This window comes from Sceloporus undulatus, chromosome 2 (assembly GCF_019175285.1).
Source record: "Sceloporus undulatus isolate JIND9_A2432 ecotype Alabama chromosome 2, SceUnd_v1.1, whole genome shotgun sequence".
In the NCBI taxonomy this organism is placed as follows: domain Eukaryota; kingdom Metazoa; phylum Chordata; class Lepidosauria; order Squamata; family Phrynosomatidae; genus Sceloporus; species Sceloporus undulatus.
This window is the reverse complement of record NC_056523.1, coordinates 134,158,802-134,173,900: the sequence shown is the minus strand read 5'-3', so window position 1 is coordinate 134,173,900 and position 15,099 is coordinate 134,158,802. Positions and strand designations below refer to the sequence as shown.

The window sequence follows — 15,099 nt, the reverse complement described above, 5'->3', positions numbered from 1 at the left end:
GTTGCAGAGAGGATACTAGGAAGTCATTGCCACTGGGCTGGGAAAGAGTTGAAAGCCAGAAGACTAAGGCCCCATTCCCACTGGGCATATAAAACGACATATATTGCTGCGAGTCTGAATCGGAACAAGTTTCCAAGTCGTATTCGAATCAGGTTCATTGTTCCCATTACAAAAGGGAGCAAATGGACTCATTTTTTCTTGACCCATGTTCTAGTTCCCATTGAAATTTCTCAGTTGCATTTTGAAGCGGGTTTTTTTGTTCCCTGTTCTCATTGCCTTTCTGGAACTGTTTTTTTAAAGCTGTCAATCAAGTGCTTAGGCGATTAGACGTCACAGTGATGTCTAATCCCGCCTTCTTCTTCTTATCCCCCCCTTCTTCTTCAAACCAACTCAATATGCAGCAGCCAGCCACCCCTTTTCTGTCTCCAAAAAGGAAACAAGGCTGGATGCAGGAGCCACATTCAGGGTTTTGGATTTTTTTTTCTCTCTCTCTCTTTTTCCTTTCCACTCACAAAAGTTTTCACCAGCCTCCCTTTCTCCATATCCCTTCTCTTCTTTCCTTTCTTTTTCCCTCCCTCTCCAAAAAACCCAGTTTAACTTTCTTCTTTAAAAAAAAAAGTTTTACACACCACCAGGGAAAGGCTACGTGAACGGGGGGGAAATGGCGCTGGGAATGCCAGGAAAGAACAAAGCTGGTGACACCCCTGGGACAGCCCCCTGAACATTGTTCCTCCCCCGATTGGGGCACCCTTGTCATTCCCATTAATTTGCCACGGATCTGACACGGCAGCTGGAAAAAAAAACCCTCTGGAAAAGTGGTGTCAGGATAACCTGGATTATCCACCGCTGATTTGGGTTTTAGCTAGAGAAATCAATCAAAGTTGGATCGAATGCGGATTCAAATGGGAAAGATTTTCCTTAAACAAGGATTGAACGCAAGTTCAAATGGGAATGATGTTCCTATAATCTGATTCTTGATTCAATTTATAGCCCAGTGGGAATAGGGCCAATGGGGATGACTGAGGGTAGAGGCAGGGATAAGGAAGAGGCACAATATCTCAATGCTTTCAGGGTTCCAAACACCCTGAAACTGAATCATGGCAGACTCTTTACAAAGTCACAAGATGTTAATGCAGCCACTGCACTCACTCCTATTATTCTTTAGAAGCTAACTGCACTCCATTCTGTGCATGCCATTGCTCTTGCTGCCTCCCTCCAAAGAAAAAATGATTTAATGGCTAAAAAGCAAAAGGAAGACAAACTGTAAATTTTACTCAGTGCTTTTGGTTTTTTATCAAGCTATATTTCTTTCAATAAAAATTTAAAAGAAGAAGTAAAAGCAAGGAGGATTACATAATAGTTACCAAGTGTCTATGCCATTGGGCACAGGGCAGATGCATATGACTTTATTTTCATCCTTCAGTGAAGACTGTGGATTGTTTTAAAAGGACTACCCTGAAGGCACCAGATCCTACTTGATCTGGAAACTAAGCAGGGTCAGCCCTGATTACTAAAGTACGTGGATTAGAAATCGCTGCCAAATATCAGGTGCTGCAGGCTATATTTTAGAGGAAGAAACTAGCAAAATCATCTCTCAGCATTCCTTGCCCAAGAAAACTCTAGGAAATTTGTGGGGTCACCACAAGTCAGCAGGTGACTTGAAAGCACATATTCTAAAATCACAAGATCCCATCTGATTTTGGAAACTAAACAGGATCAGCCCTGGTTAGTACTTGGTTAGTACAATGAATGCCAGGTGCTTTACGCTAAATTTCAGAGGAAGGAACTGGTAAAACCAACTGACTATTCCTTGCCAAAGAAGACTATATGAAATTCATGGGGTTGCCATAACTCAGCGGGTGACTTGAACACAAAAACACACATGCATCCTTCACTGGGTGCATCTCTGCCATATGATACCTCACTAAAGTCTGAGTTTCAAGTGCTAAACTTCAGAGTGTAAAAACAAAGTGGGGCTTTCTTTTAGGTGACAGCATACAATGCAGCCACCTCACTTAAACTTAGTAGACCTGTGATAGGCCAGAATTGGATGACAGCCCTGCTTTGAACACATGGATAATCTTATTAACTGAGAACATTTCATTTATCAGCAAACAAATCTATGGCAAATCACTTAGTGGGGTTCTGGTGTGGTCACTCATTTAATGTCTGTAGTTCCATCCTGAAAGACATCTCTGTGGGGCATAAACAGTTCATTAAAAGGAGAGTCCTACAGAACCACAGAAAGAGGCACTTCAGTGCAATAGAAGGAAAAATACAAATGGCGAAACTATCAAAGATATCTTAACTGCAATGGAACCCTCCTTTGCAACACTTTTTACAGGTATCCCATAGTAGGATGCCTAAGAAGAAAACCTATTTATGTTTCCCCCCTCCCCTCTGATTCATCTCAAAGCAAAGTCGAAGCCATTCCCATTTTTCTCTTTCTCTGCCCCCCCCCCCCAGTGCCTCTGAGGCAGAACAATAATTGCAAACATATTTATGGCTTGAATAGTAACTGAGAAGGCTGCCTGGATCTACTTGCCTCCCTATATAATCATGTTTCACTTAGTTAACATGATATGGTCTCTCTCTGTCCTGCTGCCAATGCTGCAGATGTGCTACAGTTGGAAAGGAAAAGAAGAGGGAAGGCCCTGCTTCAGACACTGGAAATAGCTTGTGATCTCGCTCTCCTCCACTCCCCCCCCCCCCCCCCCCCCCCCCGCTCCCCAGCAAGTAGATTATTTATTTTTTGAATTCCACTTCCTAGAATCTTCAGCCAGCCAGGATGATTACTGGCTGATATTGGTTGAGGGATTCTGGGAAATGAAGTACAATACAATAACATTTCCAAATTCTGATGCAAACATGGAACTAAGTGAGAAGCACAAGGACATCCCAACTCCATCAATAATCTTAAACAGATGTGTGTAAGGACAGAGGCAAGAATGACAAAATGATATGACATGCAGATAAGTATCAATACTGAGGCTTCCATTTTAAAATTGTATGTGCTCAAGTGAGAGAAAGCATGCTTCAAAGCAAAGCTTGGGATATTTCTTTTGTGAAGGCACTAAGTAGTTTACTCATTACACTAATAATCCAGCAAGTCATCATTTCTTACTGTTACTACAGTCCAGAAAGGTGATTCATAGAGTTACTTGTTACTAATGAGATATTATTGTTGGCACTATTATGCCACTGAAAATTACAAGAAATACAAGAAAATGCTCTCTGGTTCTCCCACTTGGCTAATTCAGTTATTCCTACTTAGAAATGTTGAGAAAAATGCAAAAGACATTACAAAGCAATCCTCCCTTAGTACCTTCTTTCTGCCCAGATGGATTAAGGAGTGAAACAGATGGGAAGCTAGGAGCAGCCTCTCACTGCTCCTGCCACAATAGATCCCCAATCAGCCCGGGACTGCAGCAACTGGATGGCCCAATCCCAAAGTGGGCTACTGCCACAATCCCAAACAGGCCATTGGCATGAGCATTATTATTATTATTATTATTATTATTATTATTATTATTATTATTATTATTATTTTGCTGCTCCTTTTGCTGGCAGCTTTGAGATACTTTAGATAGCCTTGGAGTAGCTTCCAGCCACTTTGAGGGCATGCATCATCTGTACACCATGCCCCAAAGTGGCCAGAAGCTGCTTCAAGGCCATCTATTGCATCCTGAAGCCATCAGCAAAAGGAACAGCAAAAAACTGCTTCAGGAGTGTGTCATTCAGTTGCCACGGTCCTGAGCCGATTGGGGCCCAATCACGGCCAGAGCAGACAGTGGCTGGAACACCAGAGCCAGCAAGAAATTCTCTCTTGGTAAGGAGAGACCACCAGGATTACCCATGAGGCTCATGATTGTCCCTAGGGTTTTGGTTAGTCTCAGGAAGTGACAATTAGGCATGAGAGGGCAGGGAGCTAGCATAGCCATCTTGCCAGACCATGGCATAAATTCTAAGCACTCAGACGTAACTTACTTCAAAATTAAAAGATTGCATTTTGTTTGGTAGAGGGGTTTAAACACCCACGACAGGCAGAATTCTTTTTTAATCTGCACGGTTTGCAAAGTTTGTTCAAGTTCATCACATTACTGCAGAGTAGTATGATAGTTGTCATCTGATGAAAAATAAAGTAATTAACCAATCCAGGTTGGGGTGGGAAAACCAAACTTAGTTCCATGTGATGTAATATGTGATTAAACACATGAGGCCTGAACAGTGAAAAATAAATCTCATTGGGTTTGTGACTAACCCTTGACCTCTGAGCTCTGACATCTGGCCCAAATCCAGAGGTTTCTGAGTTCTCATGGATTTTATAATCTCAGGGTGGGGACTTTATTGCAGTTTGTCATTTTCTTTCCCCACACCAGTCACAGCTGGTAACACTAGCCATCTGTTCAGCAATGTATTCTTTCTCTGTTTCTCTCTGTCCCACTGCTTTTAGAGCAGCTCCCCTTGAGTAGCAATTTGTTCACACTTGGCACATTAATTAAAAACGTTGATTCATTTTGCGAATCATAAGCAAGATAAACATCTGATCCACTGATGTGACATTGGTAGTGAAATTGTGATATGCTGAATTAATCAACAGTGATTTTTTTTAATTAATAGTGAAATTTTGATATGTTGAATTAATCAGCACACTAACTAGTATTATCAGTTCTTACTTTCAAAGCAACCCCAAGCAGTCTGCAAAACAGTGCTCTTGCTGCATGGAAAAAATTCTTAAGCTATGAACCACAGCACATTTAATCATTTAACTGCAAAACCTTCCAGCAAAACTTTAAATAGCTTCTGTAATCTCTGACTGGATATAAAGGCAGAAGGAAAATGAAATAATGAGTCAGTTCATTGCTATTCATTATGTCAAAACTGAATAAATATGAAAATAAAGAAAAATGAACTTGCTATTTAAAAGTAAAACATGGGGTGGTTTCTTCCCATGATGCAAAATGCCCACAATGAAATAACATAGCATATTATACTTAGCAAAGTATTTGTCAGCAGCTCTGAGGTTCATGCTGGTGGCATGGCAGATGAGCATGCAGAAACCTGTCTCTCAGGGCCTCACTGTGATTAAGAGGAGATAATCCCCTCAGGTAGCTGATTTGGAGTATTATTATTATTATTATTATTATTATTATTATTATATTTATTTATTTATATTATCCCACCCTTTCCCCAAAACTGGGACTCAAGGCAGCTCACAACGTTGAATACAATTAAAGGCATAAAAAGTAGTTCATTAAAATAGAATTAAATTACTACAATATTAAAACAAGTTATATGTTAAAATAATAAAATACAATTAAAAAGATTAAAAAAAAACCTTTAAAACAATACAACAACACCCCATCCCATGCTTCAAAAACTTTCGGGGTATCATGAAAAGGCATCAAATCACGTTATTCAATTTGTGGTTATTTTTATCACCGTGGGTGAAGAGACGCTCTCATGGGATTGCCTCCCCACAGAAGCCAAAGTAGCTTGACTGCATTTGGCTTACAATGCACTTTTAACTTGAGTGGATGGAGGCCGGGGATGGGATTTCCTGCTTCATGTCAGGCACAGATACAGCACCCAATATCTTTGGCAGCTCCTGCTTTTCCCACATGCACCTTTCTTTCCTGTAAAAACCCAGCAGAAAATGTTCACAATACCATATTGAGAAGGAAAACACCCGCTACACACACACACACACACACACACACACACACTTCAAGCACACGATAGGTTAAGGGATCAGATGCTTTAACTAGTGCCCTGAAGGATAAAAGTGTGACTGGGGTTAAAAATCACAAACATTACCCTTTCTACAACTCTCCCATGCAGTAGAACTCAACACCATAACTGTAAAGGGCAGCCTCATCACATGGTAAGTCCCTCCAACAACACCTCTTGGGGCAATCAGCAGCCTCTATGGCCAAAAGCAGATGCCAGCTCCCAAAACAGGCTGACGACTGAAGCACAGCCCACACATATATCCCTCCTGCTGTGCAGATGAACTTGCCATAACAGCACAATTGTGGCTAGAAGCCATGCTGTACCATTAATTTTTCTCCATTCCACCACAAATGCATACACACAAACACATGGACACTCTACTAGCAGCTGCCAGTCACCTCCTACCCAGCCACCAGCCCATTGGATGTCCCACATGACCAGTTGCATAACTGATTGACTGCCCATACAGTGCATCGGTGTGCCCAGTGACACAATGACATACCACAGTCATGGCCTTTGTTCTACATACTTCCTTTCTCCCCCTTCCCCTCATGGCTCCCTGCTAGAGCAGCCAGTTTGTTAATATTTTTATTAAATCCATTTTATCACTGGACATCTCAAATGTCTGTTGTCATTTTGCTTCACAGGGTGTGCACGCTTGTGCAATCAATTTACAGATGGGCAATAAAAAACTATGACCAACAATGGTGCTGGCAGCCACCTGGCCTTTCTCCATACTATGCACAGTCTGCACACTGAAGCAATAGTTTGTGCTTTCCAGCTTGAACTAGAGCAATGCAGGACTTATTTTGCTCCATTGTTGAGCCCTGGAGTGCAGCTTGGGTCTAGTTTCCTCCCATTTCAGCCATGTGCATCATCTGCATGGGTGGGTTCTGTTTCTTTAAGCTGGTGTGGATAGATCCTCTGCTCTGTTACTGATTTTGACTGAACTGTAATGGAGCTATCCATGGTGCTGAATCCATTTGGATTTAGCAGCCTCAATTTCTCCTTTAAAGTTCTGACTAAAACCCACTATCCCCTACAGATAGGGAAGACACCAGTCACTACTGCTACCTCTCCTTCCCACTGTTGACCAGAATGAAGTCCTTGTCTATGAGCCAGTCTACACAACAGTTGAGGCTGCAGAGGGGAATATCATTTTAACTGAGAAGAATTTATGTTCTAACCAAAATCTTAATTTATAAGACCTTCTTCTCTTCTTTTGCTCTTATTTCATTGTTCTCAAAACTTCCCTAATGGGCTAATTACTTCTGTGGGAATGCAAAACTGTTGTTACAGGGGTCTCTCCCCCCACTGTGTTAAATTGCTACCAGTTCCCATGAAGGCTTCAACAGATGCTTAACATGTGTCAACCATCATAATTTCATATTGAAACTTGTAATAATAGTGTTGTCTGCTCTCCTTACATAGAGGCCGAAAGAAAGAAATGACAGCAAAGATGAAAGGATGTGGAGCCAAAGCTGGGCCAACATGTTTATGACATGGAATATGGGTAAGCGGTATTCAAATTGTTTTCATTATATGCAGTTATAGAGAGAATAAGAGAAATAATATATGTGTGAATGAATATCAATGTTTGCTCCAGGTTATATAAAAATTGTAACATTTCATTTGGAGGGCTTTCCAAATCAATATGCTGCCTTTCCTCCTACAATTCTATGGAATCCTATGGGGGATGTAAAAATGAAATAATTCTTAGGGTTGTAACTGAAGCTCCCTTCACATGTAGGTTGCAGCATGTGACTTGTGGTATGTTGGTATATAACTATCTATGGGTGTAGCTAGTGGAGGTGGTGGAGAGAAGGGCATTGCTTCCACAAATGAGAATTCTAGGCCCCAAATTAAATTTTCCTTCAGTCCCTAAATTTATAGTGCCACAGAGAGTGAGACCTTGAAAATTGTTCCCACCCAAAGCCCTGATATTTGCTGTGCTTACATTCCCTCAATCACACTGTCTGTCCTGTTTCTTTGGATGGCTAAACCATATTCTAAATGCTCAACCGAGTTCTTAAGTTACTGCAATGCTACAAATTTGGAGACCAAAGAAAAATTTCAGGAGGGGGAGAATTTTTATTTGAGGAAGCAATGCTCTCATTTTGCCCACCCTCCATAAATACACTCATGGTGTACACACATATACACAGCTTGAAAAGGGGCAATTAAATTAGATGGGTATGATGCAAGCTTATGTGTTTAGGCTAGATATACACAACTTGTGAACCACCATGCTAAAGAAAACCCACTGGACATGTCTTGTGACCAGTCAACAGCTCAACATCATCCTTGTTTATGTTTTCTTAATGCCAGGAGTTGCTGGATCTGTATTTCCCCTGGGTGGTGAACCATAGAAGTGCAAGTGGAAACATATCATCAAAGCAGTAGACTCTGCCCACTTAGGCTGGCCTTTGGATTCTCTTAGACAGAAAGGAGTCTAAGGCTGTATCTGCAGTGCAGAATTAATGCAGTTTGACACCGCTTTAACTGACATGGCCCAATGCTATGGAATTCAGGAAGTTATAGTTTTGCAAAATATTTAACCCTCTCTGTCAGAGCACTCTGGTGCCACAACAAACTACAAATCCCAGAATTCCATAGAATGGCTCCATGACAGTTACAGTAGTGTCAAACTGCATTAATTCTGTACTGTGGCAGCAGCCTAACAGGACTTCCTGCTCTAGTTGAGCCTAACCTGTGCAATATGGTCTTTTTTGAGCTCTCGTGTGTTTTTATAGTCTGGCTATTCCTCAGTTCTGCATCATGGTTTGCCTATGATTCTGAGTTTCTCTGGCAGTGACTGCTGTGTGGCCCATAGTTCCCAGTTTTTCATTCACCCCAGACTGTTGCCCATGGCTCAGTCCTGACACCCAGGCAGGTAGTAAAACCAGGAGGTCTACTAATACTCTGAATGATTGTATTTCACTTGAGTGACAAACTGTGTGCGCAAACCTTGCATCACAGAATGCATTCTGCAAGAGAGGTTATGTGTGGAAGTCTGAGATTCATTCCCAGAACCTACCATGTTTAGAATGTGCCTGCTGAAGCCACATGCGAACTGATCAAAGCAAGACTAGAAATGAAACGCATGTACAACCAATAGATTCAATACAAAGGAATGCTGTCTGTATTAAGCATCCACATCTGAACAAACTCATTCCATCTGGGCAGTGAATCATGATGGAAAACACAATAAGAATCAAATATTTTGGCTTTTGCTTTCCCTTGATACATATACAACATCATCATAATCATCACTCCCCCACCACCACCATTCCTTTTCTGCCCCTTCTTATTCAAAGGGACAGGGATCTACAAGTTGATAACCTTATTTGCTCTTTTCACAATTGTGCATTTTTTGCAAATTGGTCCAGTGAAGGCCCTTAATGGGAAAGAACACAGCAAATGCACAAGGCAATTATTAACTAGGAGCCCTGTTAGCCATGCGTGAATGCTCACTTCTCCCCCAGGGATTTGCAAGAAGGACAGAGGACTCAGGAGGAAGCTAACATCTGCCCAGGATAATCTGCTGTGAGCAGAAGCCCTCCAGGGCAGCATTGCATAAGAGAGAAGCACTGACACGTTCCACACAGTGAATGCGTTGCTGCTGTTGCTACTACTGCTGCCTTGTTCCTGTCCCCCCGCTCTCCATCTCTGTGTGGGTGTGTAACTCTAACTCTGTTGCTGGAACACACGGCCCAGATTAGACCAAAGCCGAGTTCAGTTTTCCTTTGCCACTGTTGCACTCCACCCTCCCTTGGTGGTTTTCTCTCCAACATGTGGTTTTGCTTCCAATGTGAATGCCCAATAGTCAAAGCCAGCAACGCCCAGGAGAGCTGTACAGTTTCCCAATGAGTGCTTCTTCTATGCCAGCTAAGAACATTCAGGAACAGAGGCAGACTTTTGTGGCCTGAAGGAGACAGAGCATTCCCCACCATCCCCTCAGACACTTTAAGAAAGGTCTGAAACAGAGAAGCACTAAAAGGCTATCAGTTTCTTTCTGGTTCATTTGAAACCAAGGAGTACCTCAAGCATCCAACTTTTCCCCACTGAGACCAGAGATCAATAGTGTTGCCTAATCCAAGGCCATCTAGTAATTTCTGGCCTACAAGTTCCACGTCCTGGTGAAACATTTGGGGCACCAGTACTAATGCTGAGGCAAATTTAATCCATGCTAAGTAGAACCTTCTCAGCTACTGTTGAGCATAGATGGTATTGATTCATTGGGTGATTCAGGTAAATGATTCAGGCAATCAGTAGAAGGGTCTTTGCTCTGGTATCATTTTCAGCATGTGCCCAGTGATGCCAGGCCTTGATGCTAACACTATATAGGAAATGGTACAAAGAAGGAGAAGTCCACATAGTGGACCTGTCTAAACATGTATCCAGATGGATTAAAATGACTAGAAAGTCACAAATTTTGTTTCTCTTCTTTCCAAATTTAACTTGGAGATCAATACATGTTTTGTTTATCCAAGAATATTTTCTGTCAGCTGCTGATACAACCAGAGACTTTTTATACCAGATCCCTGGGCCAGTTTATTTTAATTCAGTATAACACTGGAAGATTCAGGAACACCATCCTGGATTTTTAAAATCACTGTGGATGTGCCCTTAGTCTAGAATAAATGGTGGGCTTGTTTATGTCAACTTGGTGAATTCAGGCCCAAAAGAAGATCTGAACTAGACAGCAAATAGCCTCCTTTGTAGTCCAGTCAGTTAATCACTACAGCATACCAGCATCCATCAGCTACCCTTTCCTATACTGGAAAAGCATTATCAAGCCCATTACAGACTAGTGTTACAGTTCTATAACAGGTAACAACCTTTGAAAGTATTGCAAGAGAAAAGTTTGCTTTTCATCAACCTGCTCCCAGTTCTCAGATGGATAATGATGAATAAAGTGGGTTCCATCCAGTAATGAGGTCTTCTTGCCTAATGTGATGAAAGCTTCATTCTTGTATAGATTTCTGACAGTAAAACAGTTAATCTGGCATGAGTTTCTGCCTATACTTCAGCAATCCTTTTATACTGTAATGATACTTGTCCTAAATAAGCCAGCACAAGGCTGCCCAAGACAATTTGCTGCCTGAAGCAAAGCAGGAAATGAGGTGCCTGAGCATGCAAACCTAGAGTCAAATTATTTTTGGCAGAAGAGATAGGACAATTCTCAAGCACATTTCCCCATATCTCACAGTGAAAATAGAAGAGCAACAAATCAAATAGCATTTGCTGTCCTTTCCTCACATCCAGAACCTCATGCCTAAGGCAACAACCTCACTCACCCTGACCAGACACAGGAACAGGGACAGAGGCATTTCCAGTCCACACCTATTAGCAGAAATACACAGGCACACTCATTTTAAAATAATTTTTTGTAGCACAGTGCGTCAGGATGTCCATCGCTAGTAAAATAAGGATGGGCAATCTCTGCAGCTATACTGCTAAATTAACCTCCATTTTCCAGGGTCATTATCCTAACTACAGAAGGAATACACATTCATGAAAGATTCCCTAGCCTACCAATGAGAAACCCCCTTTCAAAGAAGCTTTCCACACAGCAATATAAACAGTTCCAGAGGAGAAGAAGAGAGAGCAAGGAAGCTTCTGCCTTTCACACAAGTTTTGGCATGAAAAGTGGTGCTAAACCACAACACACATGCAAACAAATGGAGCAGCCAATTTCCCATATATAAAGGCATTCTCCAGCCAAGAACTGGGATAGGCCCTCTCCCCCTTCCCCCCTTCCTCAAAGTATTACCCCCCCCCACGCACATACACACAGCATCCAAGTTCATAGTTAACAGGGCGCACATTCATTCCTTTCCCTTGCTGATTCAAAAAGTGAAAAATAAATGTGAGGAGGGGAGAAGAGAGAATCAAATGAAATCCAGATACAGAAAACTATTTTGACTCCTGATACCTCTGTTGCAATACTACAAGTCTATATGAAGATCATATTAGGGTGAGAGGCAGAAAGGTAGAGCTAAAGCAATGAAACTTAGGGTATGCTGATGTGAAATAAGAGCTTGGCTTGACTGATCTTTTTCCAATAATGCCAAAGCGTCAAGGATAGGTGGTAGGTGAAAGCAGGGAGAAAGACAGAGCAATACATTCACACACACTAGATCGAATGACTCCACCACTCACCTGTAATCCGGTCTCTCTCCATTACTACAAGATATATTTAGCATCCGCGTGTCCCAAATTGAGCTTAACCACTCTCCCTGCTGTCTTTTTATCTTCTATTTCTTCTTCTTGAAAAATACTTTTAGTCTAACTTCTTCAGTCAATTGCAATCATGACTCCATCCAGATTACCACATTTCCATGTGCTGATCATATGTTTGTGCTCCAAACTGAAGTAGCTTTGTCTCATTGAAACAGAGAGGAGTAAAGAAGGTGCCAAAGGCATGACCCAGAAAAAGAAATTCAACGTGATTTCTTCTCCACTCCAAAAAGAGAGAATATTCTGCCACGTGCAGAGAGACTGAGAAATTCAATTCACCCACAAGACAGTCTTAAAGGCATAGCACTTGCATTTCCAGGGCAACACCACTTTCTTGCCTTGTCATTTAACATTAAGCTCAGCTACTTGGCTTCTTAGAACACCACAAGAAACTCATCCAGCTGCTAAAAAGTCCCTCCTGATTTCTTCATGCTTAATGCTGCTGCAGTTTCCTCCTCCCTTGCTCTTTTATTTTGGCTAAAGCATTTTATATTGGTCCAAAATCCTGCTTATTTCTTCAACCAGCCTGGTCTGTGAGCTCTTTTAAAAAATTATATCAGTTTATACATAAAGTATTCCACTCATGAAGGCTGACTTCACTCCGCAGCAGAATGAGAGAGAGAGTGTGTGTGTGTCATAGGCTGTCTGCTACTAGGAAGGATTACGGCACATGTTTGCTCTCTCCAGTGGAGAGGCTTCCTAACGCAGGCTTGGCATGGAGCCCCATTGTTGCCTTGGCATGAAGGAGCTGCCTGCTGGATCTTCCTGTGTCAAAACAGAGGCCAACAGAGATGAGCTTTCACAGCTGGCCTGCAAGGGACCAACAGCCACATTCCCTTTGGAGGATCTCTGTGTTTGTATGTGTGTCACTGGAGCCTACAGTGCCAACATGACTGTCACTCCGACCTGGAGGAAGTCTGGACTGGTAGCACTCTTCAAGAACCCAAGGTGATGAGGTCTGTGCTGGCAAGGGCAACCAGACTGGAAACAAAATGGAGCTGTCAGAGTGAGCTCACCAGAAGGATGGGGGTTATTATATAGCTAGTTTTATTAGGTGGTTGCTTCAAGCATCTGTGCGAGGTTGCAGAAGGTGCTGCTGGCATGGCACAAGTGTTACAGGAACAGTCTTCCATTGCAAAGGCATTAGAGAGAAGAGGCCTGGACTCTTTTTTTGCAGTGATGAGGGTGGATCTCCAAAAGAGGGCCTTCAGCAATGAGTGTGCTCATTCAGCACACTCCGTCCCAACAAGCCAGCCCACCCAGCCTCCAAGTTTTGCCATCATTAAATCCATGCCAAGGCAATTGGTGGGAAACAATTAGGTATACAGCTAGTGTGGATTATGCTGGTCTCCAAACCCAAGGTGAGGTATGCTTTGGCTGGCCTAAGATATTTTGCAGCCTGGGGTGGGGCAGCAAATGTGCCCCCTGCCCAAGCTAAGGTGCTGAGTAGCCAAAAACAGCCAAGTTATTTGGCCACAACAAGCAGAAAAGCTCACTAGCATTCCCCCCCCCCCTCCTTGGCAGTAAAAATTTTGTAATAGCAAAATAAACAGCTCATGATCTGCTGCTCTTTTGTGACCCTCTAAAGCTGCTGCCTAAGACAGCCCCTTCATGCTGCCTAAAGATAAGGCCACCCTGGGAGGATTGGTGGAGGACTGGTGGGCAAACAGGAACAAATGCTTTGGGGTTCCATGGTTGGACTGTGTCAAACTTGCACATATGTCTCATAAAGTCACCCAAATATAGAGACCACTTGGAATTTCACAAAACTCTTAGTTTGGGAGCTTGCCTAGGAGGTAGGCATGTCCCAGGCAGGCCATCACACATGGCTGGAAAGCTGTGCTTGGCAAGAATGACAGCCACAGTTGCACAGCCTTGGCAAGCTGGTGTTTGAATCCCTTTGAACGCCAGGATTCCACCAAGAGGCAGCTCTCCAAACATTTAAATGTTTCCTGTGATGGATAGTCAGCAATGCCTGTGCATGCATATTTTTAAGAAACAAAATCTGATGAGGAACTGGTAAGCAAATTCCTGCCAGCTCCTATATTCAATGCAAATTCCAAGGGTGGTGGTGGTAGGGATAACTAATGCTAAACAGTAGTCCTCCTGGGCACAAGTCCAGAGACAAGTTGGGTGAAAATAAATATTATCAAGTCCACAAAATAATGATCTTCACGTCACCTAGCCCACTTGCTAAAGAACATTCTCCCCAACTTCCATAGCCACTGCTGGTAGCAAATTAGTTAATGTCATTCAGCCAATAAAATCTACTATTTGATAATAATTGCTAATACATTATTGAACATATTGGAGGAAAGGCTGCCAATTCTATATGCAGTGGGGTTATATATACGAACACACTGGATGTAGAGCTACTTGCCTCCATGCTGCCTGGGAATGATAGGAGTTGTAGTCTGATCCATCAGGAGGGTGCCAGATTGAGGAGAATATTTACAAAACAATAGGTGTGACATGATGATGCTGGTATGCTCATGCTGTACATGTTCTGCCAGCCTCATAAAAAACAAAAAACAAAGCCACAAAGTGGTGGATTCCATATGCTGCAGAATGACTATGCAAGCCAGAAGTTCACCAATAAGGTGCAGTAAATCCTGCAGCAAACAAAAAAATGAAGTAGGGTAAGGTTGTTATCACCAGATTACACAGGGACACCAGTGAGTTCATGGCTGAACTGTGATAGGAAGCAGAGAGTTCCATTTCATGACTACTCATCTGGCTCTCACACACTGACCTTTCTGAAGAAAGAGTAAATGGAGTGGTCTTTTAACCCCTTAATGCCTACGTCACAGTGAAGTACACCAGAGAAGCATGCCAAAGTGGTTGTCGCAGCAATCTTCCAACCCCCTCCATTTGGAGGGGGTGGGTCTCACTTACGATTTACAACGATTTAAAATACACCGGTTTCATTAAATCCGATTCAAAATAACACAGGTGTTATCCCGCATTCCAAATCACTTTTTTTCCTTCGTTCTCATGTACCAACTGAATCGCTGTAAATGATCCGCTTTCGTTCCTATTCAAGAATGAATCGGTGTATATATAACCCGGTTTTAGCGTTATTTCATTCGCACTTGCCTTTTTCGGCTGTCAATCAAAGCACGT

General features: G+C 42.4%; 1 protein-coding gene across 2 annotated transcripts in view; it reads right to left on the bottom strand.

The window, feature by feature from the left end:
- The window catches only part of SEPTIN9 (septin 9), a 337,055-nt gene that overhangs the window by 240,025 nt on the left and 81,931 nt on the right, over window positions 1-15,099 (bottom strand). Inside the window, exon 1 of one of the 2 annotated variants that reach the window (XM_042448797.1) lies at window positions 11,899-12,175. The exons of the other annotated variant lie outside the window; for it this stretch is intronic. Within the exon in view, the coding sequence (XP_042304731.1) occupies window positions 11,899-11,920 (22 nt within the window). The 5' untranslated portion in view covers window positions 11,921-12,175. Of the gene's footprint in view, window positions 1-11,898; window positions 12,176-15,099 lie in introns of those variants that run through there. 2 annotated transcript variants of the gene reach the window in all.